The sequence below is a fragment of the Prunus mume genome, linkage group LG4 (genome assembly GCF_029339155.1).
Source record: "Prunus mume cultivar Tortuosa linkage group LG4, ASM2933915v1, whole genome shotgun sequence".
Classification (NCBI taxonomy): Eukaryota; Viridiplantae; Streptophyta; class Magnoliopsida; order Rosales; family Rosaceae; genus Prunus; species Prunus mume.
The window spans coordinates 17,191,397-17,203,212 of record NC_142701.1 but is presented as its reverse complement, the minus strand read 5'-3'; the positions used below and the strand labels follow the sequence as shown (position 1 = coordinate 17,203,212).

The 11,816-nt window shown below is 36.3% G+C and overlaps 1 protein-coding gene across 2 annotated transcripts; it reads left to right on the top strand.

The window, feature by feature from the left end:
* Positions 1-5,116: 5,116 nt before the first annotated feature.
* Positions 5,117-10,843, top strand: HEMG2 (Flavin containing amine oxidoreductase family). Of its 2 annotated transcripts, none has more exons than XM_008232929.2 (18): positions 5,117-5,237; positions 5,370-5,409; positions 5,532-5,667; positions 6,565-6,630; positions 6,852-6,902; positions 7,074-7,130; positions 7,281-7,348; positions 7,454-7,490; positions 7,612-7,677; positions 7,982-8,022; positions 8,199-8,331; positions 8,562-8,741; positions 9,207-9,281; positions 9,442-9,565; positions 9,643-9,751; positions 9,945-10,019; positions 10,117-10,223; positions 10,354-10,843. In XM_008232929.2, the coding sequence occupies exons 1-18, from the start codon at positions 5,213-5,215 to the stop codon at positions 10,470-10,472; spliced, it is 1,509 nt and encodes a 502-aa protein (XP_008231151.2). In that variant the 5' UTR covers positions 5,117-5,212; the 3' UTR covers positions 10,473-10,843. The 2 variants fall into 2 exon arrangements, with proteins under 2 accessions (XP_008231151.2, XP_016649535.2); XM_016794049.2 differs by having other exon boundaries at positions 5,149-5,246.
* The last annotated feature ends 973 nt before the right edge of the window (positions 10,844-11,816 follow it).

Below are 11,816 nucleotides of genomic sequence, written 5' to 3'. Positions count from 1 at the left end.
CAGAAGAAGATTGAGATCCAATATATATAGTAATTTGTTTGTCTTACAATTTTGAAACATGAACAATGGGATTTTAAAAATCGCAACTTATTAATCAATAATTAATATTTTTTTAAAAATAGAGGATGCAATATTGGTGGTGTGGTGGAGCATGGTATGAGTAGTATCCAATGCTAATGAGTTGAATTGTAAATATAGATGCCAAAAATGAAATAATTATTAAAAGAAGAATACTAATAATAATATAACAGATAGCTCAAGTTGTGTCGCGGAATACCAGGACACAGCCACACTCCATAAACCTCACCACCACGGCTATACATACATAATACACGGGACGGGACGGGATGGGGAACATACAGAGAGATACACAGCTAGCACAGGGAACCCATGCAATGTCCCAAAGATTTTTAGCAGCGCTAGTAAACAGTCCACAGTCCCAATGACAAGATCCTGTAGCTACGTACCTCTGTGAAACTGAAACTGTATAATATTAATAATTAAAGTGAGTGAAAGCAAAAGGTGGTAGAATAAAGTTACTGCATGTCTGTCTGTCTCTTTCACAGTAGTTCATCCGTAGTCAATACGAGTCCTGGAGAAGCCATCCCTCTGGCTTCTCAGTCTTTGACCAACAATTTTTACTTTATCAGCCAGCTCCACCTTGTTGACCACATCAAAAATTAAATTAATTAACTAATTAATGCACAAAAGCTACATTTATTTTATACTTTTATGCGTGTGATATCGGAATGCAATTATGTGGTATAATTCATTTACGTGTTATAATGTGAATAAACGATATAGTTAAAATATCTACTTTCTATTATAACAAGTATACTACATTATAATTACTCATTAATTATACGTCTACTGACAAGCAAGGCCAAAATGTTAACTACAAAATCGAATCTTTATTTTCGACAACAACAAAAAATGGATTCTTTATTATATAGTAATTGGACATATACAATGGAGGAGGCATATCTAGTTGATCAAGTGGCCATCCACTCTCATCATCAGTCTCTGCAGTGTAAGCTCGCGTTACGTGTATATTATTCGCATCGCTGCCTCGTCAGCTAGCTCCACCCCACCTCCACCTGACAAGTTCTGAGATGTGTAATTTCTTTTGCAGCAGTTTCTACCCATTGCAATGAAATGAATATCCATGGTTGGTTGGTTCACTGCCTTCTTCTTATTGCCTTCAATGAAATGAGATCAGAGTCAGAGATATTCATAACAGTAATATCTTATGGCCAGCTTTGAGAGATTCAATTCGAAGCAGACACGTGTACTTTAAAATTGGAGAATTAGAACCCCAGACATACGTGGCTGTCGACATATCCTCCACGTATTTGCTTGGTTGGATCTTCAAGCTTGCTCTCTCTCTCGCTTTCTGATCTTTATTTATTGAGATCATTATAATTTGTTAATTAATTTAGGGTTTCGAGTCTGTGACAAATAGATGCTTCCACGAATGAATCCAAATATCAACCCATATTGGGTAAGCTCCTTCCTCCCCTCCTTCTTGGTATTGATGTCAATTACAAAACGGTTTAAGGTACGTAGAAGAAGTTGATCATGGAGGAGTCCTACTATATATTAAATCAAGGCTTTGCTTTCATATCTTCTTTATTAAAAAATTAAAGAAAGATAATGGGTGGCGCATGGAAGGGTGCAACTCACGCTGAGCGTGCAGCAAAAACCAAGTCATTTCACGTGTAAATAACCCATGTAACACCTTCCCTTGATTAATTACCTTAATTTAAAGTAAAATAACCCGGACAAAAAATATTAAAGCTGCGTTATGGGTTTTGGAACAGAATATAGTGTTTTTTCGCTCGTTTAAATAAAAGCTTATTCAACGACCTAATAAAAATAAAAAGGAAAAAGCTTAGTCAATTAATACAAGGAATGGGTTAACATGCACAGTGAACCGACCCATGCTGAAACAGTAAAATTCCAATGTGAGTCAGTACTCAGTAGGGTAGAGTGCTACGTACTGAGAGTTAATGGAGATGTAAATAATTATAAAATCTCAATTTTTGGGTCTCCGAATATGCAACAATTCAGCCGCACGATTCGATCCAGAATCCAGATTGAATTTAAATCCTTGATGAGAGTAAATTAGTCTCTTATTAAATTACGACGAGTACTTGTTATAAAAAATTATATATCAAAGCATGAAAAATGTGAAGCACTAATTCTCTTAATTGCATAGATAGTTGACATGACATATAATGTGACCATACACGTGTTTAGGAATTAATATATCAAATCAAGGTTTCAGACCCGAAAAAAAAAAATCAAATAATCAAATCAAGGTGTATGTATATAGAGAATTTCCTAGATTTTCATGTGATCCTCTTTAATGACCCTCAGAAGAAGTTGGCGACTGTATCGAGCGAGTAAAGCAATATACTGTTATGTTACTGTTCCTTCTCCCCTCTGAATTTCCTAGAAGGTACGTACGGATGCGTACAAGACTTAACTTGTTGCATGGGATGGGTGTTTTAGGGTGTCAGCATACAACAACAACCGTTCATTTTGCTGTCCACCTTATAAATGCATATTTATTATGAATGAGAAATAACTCAGTTGTTGAATTCTTCCACCTGCAGTTGTTGAGTTCTTCCACCTGCATTTACGTGGGTAGAGGTTTGAAACTCTCATACACTTAGTTAATATTGGTGTAAACTCCCCTCCCCCTATCGCTTATACTATAAAAAAAGATTTGTATATTTATTTGAATGACCACTTGCATCTGGTATTCTTTCAAAGAAAATTACTATAATATGATATTAATTATCTATTTGGTTCAAGATTTAAACGCTTGGAAATGAAAATGAAATTACATTACCATATTCGGTAATGTACTAATGAGAATGCAACACATAACTAATGAGTATGAACATCTTCAATTCTCATATCCTAACATTAGATATGGGAGTTTCATTTGCACAAACCAAACAAATCTACTTTAAAAATTTGTTTTATTATCGTTACTTCGGGTGTAAACTTCTGCTGCTTTTAGTTAGTGGATATTAGTATTGGCGTATTTGGTTTGTGCAGGAATGACTGTAACTCCACTTTTGTGTTCATTTAGGATCAAAGCTGGTTTGTTTCAAAGTCGAGTCTGGCGTGAGCATGGCATCATATTACCTCTCTTTCATTTGGGACCGTGGCCACCAAAATGTCGTACTGGTCGTTCGGAATTCCAATCGGCTTGTTGAAGTAACTGGGCCCTCAAGATCTTGGTGGTGGAGACTGGAAGAGATCACTCAAGTTGTCTTCCACAATTGGGGACAATATGAAATATAAGCCACCACCTACCTTTGCTTCTTTACCAATTCAGATTCAGAATCCTTTTGATCCTTTCTAATTCTTTTGGGTTATTAATTAATTAATCATAATTCAGAATCTTCTTTTTGTCTAATTAATCCTAACCACTGGCCCCTGGACAAATCAGGCTCAAGCTAAGTGCCCAGAAACATTTTTCGCATTGCAGATTTCTGCCCCACATAACTGAAATAAAATCATTAGGTTTCAAACAAATTATCGGCGCCAAAGCTTTTGCAATTAAATATTTATTTTATGTGGACCAATTCGTAAATATATATATCTCAGTTGCCAAAAAAAAATTACAAAAAAATGTTACTGTGAAGACTTTCGTGGACCTCAAATTTCAAATTCTTGTTGCTTTTCCTTTAATGAATTAATCTAACATTTTGAGCAAGTAAAAGAATGGTAACAGCGCGATGCAATTTAAATGTTCTCCATACATAAAGTAAGATCTTGAATTGAAGCTATATGTTTGCTTCAAGACTCTAACTGCTCCTCCAATTATTTACAAGTTGCTTTGCTTGTGGTTCAAAGTTCACTAACTCTAGCAAATTTAATTACCAAATCGTCCACAGCTAAACATGTTTTTAACAAAAGGAGGGATGCTTGAAGGAGTGGAAATCCTTGATTAATTAATCGTTCAAAACACGGGGAAATGATGGAATAAAGATTGGTGGGAAACCTATGTCTGATAAAGGCACGCCATATTGTGATCTTTGTATAATTTTCTAGTGGGGTTTCACTGTTACATATGAAAATGGATGACTTTTTGTTGTTATAAATTAATGATCACTCAAGGAAACCTTAAGGAATGTGTTGTTCCAAAGTATGCAATTATCTAAAGCAAGCAAATAACTCGGGTGCACAGTCGGATTCCTTTCTAGGGGCAGGAATTTGTAAAGTCTGGCCTAACTTACATTGGCTAATGAGGCCTATCAACAATCTGTAAAGTCTTGCCTAATGCATAGCCATTCCTTTGCCCCCTTGTCCTACCTTAACCTTATTTGAGGCATTTTATCAAACAATTTGCCCCATTCAACATAAGATATCATGAAAATTTGGCACCCTTATAGATGTAGAACAAGACTCAGTGGGGGCTAGTGCCTTCATTGGCTTCTTACTAGTTGGATGCAAGGAATTCATTGCCTTTGTCAACTGGCCTAAACTAATTTTATTATTATTAAATTCTCATATCAATGACGTTTTCCCAAATCCTAATTATTATTAAGGAATAACCACTTAGGCTTTCTATAATAAGCTAAGGCAAGTTTATGACAGATGCTATAGCTTATTGGGGACATGGATAACATAAATTCAAGTTTGGATTCATCCCCTTCCTTCAGTTGCTGCTCGAGCTTGTAATTCTGACTTGCTCTCTTTGGGGTGCCCTACTACGGAAGAAACACTTGTGTGAAATGGGGATAACAATATGTTGTTATTTTCGGCTAATCACGACATATCACGCGTCATAACTTTTTCATGTGTCAATCTATAATTAATTGGGAATATGAAAACAATACTATCTCTGTTTTCTACAAATTTTTCTGCTACTATGGGCTTCTCTTTTTGTAATTGTTTCTTTAAAAAAAAAAAACTTAAAAAGATTCTCTTGGGTTAGGTTGCTTAGTTGAACTTGCGACGTCCATTATAGTTTGTCTCATCTTAGTCCATTAAGCTTTAAGCCCTTAGAAAGCCCAATTAAAAAGCATTGGGCGAAATAGCCAGACCCACTTGTAATTGCCCTTAGTTACAAGACTATCAACTGGCCCACTCCAGTTACATTATATCGTCTCTACCATAAACGGCTTAACGAGCCGACCATGTCATTTGTGAAGGTTTCGAGTCGCAGAGAGAGAGAGGAGCAGCAGTGCAAATGACCTCATTAACTACCAAGGAAGGTGAACAGAGTAATCTCTCGCTGTCTGTCTGGAACACTATGTGGAAAAATCCATATGCAAAATTACAATGAATTTATATGCATTTGTTATCAGCCTTGTAATGAGAATGACAATTTTCTGTGGGGTTTTCAGGCTCTGTTAAAAGAGTAGCTGTTGTTGGTGCTGGTGTAAGGTATGCTGCTTAATATTTTCTTTACAGCTTTTACTAAGTAGGCGTGTCAGGTATAATATGTTTTGTCATTCTCCATTTTCCTCCAAATTTTGACTTTTGAATTTATGTTACAATTCCTCAAGCGGGCTTGCTGCAGCCTACAAACTGAAATCACACGGTTTCGACGTCACGGTATTTGAAGCTGAGGGAAGAGCTGGAGGGAAGTTGAGAAGTGTTTCACATGATGGTCTGATTTGGGATGAAGGAGCAAATACAATGGTGAATTTTGTTACTTGTAATTTACTGAAGGGTTAATTTATGCTCGGGTTAATTTATGCTCTGTAGCTCAATCAATGCTGGGCAACCATGAATGCTTATTATGATTGCCAGGGGTGGTCCTACGCCCAGGGCAAGGTAGGCGGCTGCCTACTCCAAATTTTTCAAAAAGAAAAAAAATACCCATATGTAATAGGCCAACCCTTGTGAAACATACAAACCTATGCCCACCCAAAAAGCAACCCACATGCATGAATAACCTAAAATTTCTCTCCTCTTTAATTATCTCCTCTTTAATTATCTTCTCTTTAATTACCTACCTCCAAATTTTAAGATGTTGTATATGACAACATTGAATCTAATATATTTTAAATAGGTTAGAAGTTATGTGTTCTAATCTATTCTAAGGTTTACTTAAGAATGAATTATAATTTGCTGACTTTGTTGAAATTAATTAGGTCTTTGATTTTTGGAATTTTGTTGAGATGTTTGATTTGTTGTTGGTATGTTACTGTTTGATTAAAGGCATTGATGCTATTATGAGAATTTATTTGATTTTTTGTTGGAATGTTGGATTAAATAGACTATCTTTTGTTATGTCCGATCACAATTTGAACCCTAAGAAAACAAAGAATTTGTTGGGATTTTTTTTTTTTAAAAAAAAAAAAAAAGTTGTTTTTTTTTTTTTTCTTGGGGCTAAACTTTTATTTATGTATGGAGATGCATTTGAGGGTAAGACTCATTATGTCCCCCCCACTAGGTGTATATTTTTATGTTTATTAATGAGATTCACTCATTACGTTGAGCTTTTAATGTAAGTTTCGCCCAGCCGGATATCGAATCCTGAATCAGCCACTGATGACTGCATACTGACGTTGAGGTTTTATTGCCCTGTTGCAGACTGAGAGTGAAAAGGAGGTCCAGACTTTGCTTGATGATCTTGGAATTCGAGAAAAGCAACAATTTGTAAGGATTTGATTTCATTTGTAGTTTCACATATAGTGTAGTTTGTGTGGTAATAGTGTCGCGTCCTGTAACATTAGTTTCAGCTACCTAGAATACTCTTGACTGCTAGAGCTTTGAATTATAAAGAAATGTGCTGTAGCTTCAAACTTAGTTTGAAAGATGGCAGTGACTGATCTTTCTATTGCTATATTGATTAAATTGGTCGTTGTCCAATGGTACAGCCAATTTCACAAAACAAGCGTTATATTGTGAGGAATGGATCACCTGTGCTGGTATGTATGTATTGCTTGTTTCATCTATATTGCTACATGAGTTTGCATCTTGTAATGGTTATTTAGTAAGGCATATGAATACTTTTTCTTTTATTTTTTGCTTTTATACTTCCTTACATAGTTGGCTGTTTCTGACTGTGACCATCACTTTTGCTCCATTTTTCACATCAGATACCTACCAATCCAATCGCTCTGATCAAGAGCAATTTTCTTTCAGCGCAATCAAAGGTTAGTTTTCTACAATGTACGGCATGCCCAACAAGTTAGTTTCCTTGTTATTTAATCATGTTGCAATGCTATTTGGCACTTAACAGATTTTATGCAAAATATCTTGTTTGTGCATATGCATCAAATTCAATCTGCATTTCTGTATTGCAGCTGCAAATTATTCTAGAGCCATATTTGTGGAAGGACAAAAGAGTTTCTAATGATCACACCGAAGAAAGGTAGTAGTCTTCTCTATCTCATTAAAATTCTTTGCATTTCCACCTTCTCTATTATTTCTTTGTTAATTTGTAATATTCTTCTTGTGTTTTGCTTATCGTCTGCAGTGTGGGTGGGTTTTTTCAGCGTCATTTTGGGGAAGAGGTACATGTTGCATTGCAATATTTTACTAAACATCAAGTCTTTTGAATGTAAAAATCCTTGTAATTGTTCTTGAAATTATTATTGCGTTTTTTAATACTATTTTGTCACTTTTGCTTGTAAGGTTGTTGATTATCTCATTGACCCCTTTGTTGCTGGAACAAGTGCTGGAGATCCCGAATCTCTTTCTGTGAGTAATATCTCAGTCTTTGGTGACTTGTGCATATTTCACATGGAGTAGCTAATATGATTGTTTTTAACTAATCAGTTGTTACCTGAAAATCTGTATTTCTGCTCTTTCCATGTATCTATCTCACAAGTCTGGTCAAGGTTGAAACCTAGAAACTGAACTTTGCTTTCACAATACCAGAAATTATGGGCTTTTGTGCTTTTTCATGTGTCATTTCGTGGGTTACAACATGGAGCTGTTGGTCCTAATCATTTTTTTATGTCTTCAATAATACTTTTGTGTTGCCTTCTGATCTTTCAAACAGATGCGCCATTCTTTTCCAGATATATGGAATATAGAGAAAAGGTATGTTCTATACACATATTTCCGTTTTTTTTTAAGCAAAGAAGAATCATTGCTTATGTTAATATTTATAGTGAACTAGGTGTGATTAGTACAATTAAAATTTTCTAAAAATATTCAGTAGTTGATGCTTGTCTGTTGATCTATGTTCATAACCAACAAGTTCACTATTTTATCAGGTTTGGTTCTGTTATATCTGGGGCAATTAAATCAAAATTATCTGCCAGCAAGGGAAAAAGTGGAGAAACAAAGGGTTCCGTAGAAAAAGGGAAGCGTCAGCGTGGTTCATTTTCATTTCATGGTGGAATGCAGGTGCCATTTTATTGGGCTACTTTCCTTCCTCATGGTTCATAACAATTTTTTGTAATTTTCCTGTTTTTCCTGACGGTACCTTATGTAGAATGTTCCTCTTATCCTGTTATGTTTTTCCTATTAAAGTTAGAACTTTAATTGTAAAAACATTTGGTTTAGATCTGTGTGGCATATTGTTTATTTCCAAAACTAAATGCTTTACCCTTGTTTCCTTTTTCTGTTTAGTGCAGACACTCACTGATATCTTGTGCAACCAGCTTGAAAAAGATGAGCTTAAACTGAACTCAAAGGTTTTGTCACTATCTTACCGTCAGGGTGGGAACTCTGCATTAGAAAATTGGTCAGTTTCCCGTGTTGCTGACGATGACAAGCATTCACAACGTTTATCTGTAGATGCTGTAATCATGACGGTTAGTCTATTTATTATTTTAAGAACATGAATTTGGTGGTTTGTTTACTTTCTCATTGGGACAGATGTTGGTTGTCATCATGCTTAACAAGGCATGCCTTGTGCATCTGGCATGGTTACTATCCGAAAACATTTATGTTTTGGAACAAATCAAGGCAGAGCTAGAAGAGTAAACAGCAGATGTGTTTCAACTGCTCCATTGAATTTACTAGATGCATCATGCTTGCATGGGTGCATGACCAAGTTCTGCCAATAGAAGAAAATATTTCACAAGGGATTCAATTTCACTGTGTCCTATGATTTAATATACAAGTGAACTTTAAAATTTTCATTTATAGATGCTGGACTGTAATTGCTCTTTCTGGCTTGTCTATGCAAGCACATGCCTTCCCTTCCATTCTTCATGTAACAATTACTTTATGGAAGGAATATAATATTAATTGTCCAGGTTTCTTCTCTGTCATAGGCTCCGCTATGCAATGTCAAAGAAATGAAGATCACGAAAAGAGGAACCCGCTTCCCTCTTGATTTTATTCCTGAGGTATTTATGACATTTAATTTCAACATGTATGCATGGCTGGTTATATCCGTTTTCCTTTCCATTTATGATTGGAAGTTTGGAACAACACTAAGCCTGGCAAAGAAGTTGCGGAACAAGCACTTGTCATAGCATATCTTATTTTTAGCTGTCGATATTCCAGGTGGTTTATATGCCATTATCAGTGATCATAACCACCTTCAAGAAGGAAAATGTTAAGAGACCCCTTGAGGGGTTTGGAGTTCTTGTTCCCTCTAAAGAGCAGAAAAACGGCTTAAAAACTCTTGGTAATGCTTGGCTATGGCTCAGTGACACGGAATAACTGATACATTATCCTAATATGGTTAGTATGTCTGCTGTACAGGTACTCTCTTTTCCTCCATGATGTTTCCTGATCGTGCACCCAGTGACCTATATCTTTATACTACCTTTGTTGGGGGAAGTCGAAACAAGGAACTAGCAAAAGCTTCAACGTATGGGAAGCTTCAGTACTTTTAATTTTGTACCACAGCCATGTTCTTTGTCCTTCATATTTGTGTGATTAATACTAAATTATTCACTTACACATACGCACACACACACACACACACACACACACAGAGAGACAGATGCGCACATTATGATGTTATGTGGCTAATACTTTTCTTCTTTTGACTTTTGATCTAGGGATGAATTGAAGCAAATTGTTACCTCTGACATTAGGCACTTGTTAGGAGCAGAAGGCGAGCCGACATTTGTGAAGTATATAATCATTTCTGTTATATATTCTATTTTAAGAGCCCGTGTTTACCAATAAATTGGATAGTTATCTTATAGCTTGAAGTACACTCAATGGCAGCCATTTCTACTGGAGCAAAGCATTTCCATTGTATGGGCGTGACTATGATTCAGTTATAGAAGCAATTGAGAATATGGAGAAAAATCTTCCTGGGTTCTTCTATGCAGGTAAATAACTCACCCAAAATTAGAGATCTGAATGAGTGATGATTTTCACTCTTCGGCTGGCTGAAAAGGCTGGCTGAGTGGTGCCCCTTATGATTTGGTATATGTGGTGTACAAATTCTGAATATTGCAGGTAACCATAGGGGTGGACTGTCGGTTGGTAAATCAATAGCTTCTGGATGCAAAGCAGCTGAGCTTGTAATCTCCTATCTGGAATCTCCTTCAGATGAGAAGACACGTCACGAAGGATGATCGTTTTGGAAATGAGAAGTATATCCTTGTACGGAGACGTCTTAGATTTTGTGTGTTTGATGTTTTCTCAGTAGATATCCATTGCACGCTGATTTCTGGAGGGCCTATATGTGGTCCTTGTGCAGTGACAGTGGCTTACAATTGTGGTCCAACGTGAGGGGCAATTTGTTTTAGAAGTTAGAAGAGAGAGCTTGAACATCCAGTTGATTTTTGCTCTTAATAAGGCCAATGTGGTTAAGCTTGAACATCCAGTTGATTATTGCTCTTAATAAGGCCAATGTGGTTCCCTTCCCACAAATTTGAAGGAGCTAGTCTTTGAATTGCGAAGTTGACGCATGATCCCTAGTTTGATCGTTGCCTCTTATGACCTATTTTGGGTATGTTTTCTTTCTTTTAATTTCTGGAGAAAAATATGGGCGCCTAATGCTCCTTGAAAGTGCCAAGTCATGGTTGGTACTTGGTAGGGTTGCAGTTGATGCATGGGTTAATGATTGTCACGAAAGAGAAGGCGGTGGGGATGGGAAAGATGGGCCTATAAATTGTTGCAAGAAATTTGGCTTAGTCAGTAGTGGTATGGGGGTATCCTCCTGGCCCCTTTTCGTATGTTCATCAACGTCAATGGCCTTCCATTCTGGTCTCCCAGAGTGCCTTGTCCTTTTGGTTTCAATAGACAATTTTTACGGGAATTTGTTGCTATGTCGTAATTTTAACTCGAGAATTAATATTAAGTTTGACCCAGTTTACACAATAAACGACATAAAATGTCACACACAGTTGCATTTCTCTTCCTCTTTTTCATATTAATTATACAAAATTATAGAATGGTTGCTTCAGTTCCTCACTCTGACTCACATGGAAGTGGACTGGAGTGGGGCTGAAACTTGCAATGGAGTTGCCTGAAAAGAAGAGCTTACTTACTCCTTTTTATGCTTGTTTGTTTCTGTCTGACTTGTGCTCATAATGGAACCCAATCTGTCTTTACTTTTACTTTGACTAATATAATATGCATATGATGAAACTTGTCTAGATATAGAGGTAGTGGCAAAGGCAAATTGAATGTTTGGAAAAGTCATATTAATATGCTAATGATGCCAAATGTTGATAAATCCTAGATTCATTTTCTAGAAGAAAAGCACTCACTGAAGCGAAAGCACGCAGCTGTCCTGTCTCTCACGGGCACGGCTTTTTCATTCCCAGCCAGCCCCTGATATTTTCCTTTTATAGGCATTCATTCATCCTCTGCTTTAGTAGAAAAATTGGAATAACATTGTTGGTGGATAAATTATCATGACATAATTGGCATGTGGATAAATTATTATACGTTGCATAACATAATTGGTCGGG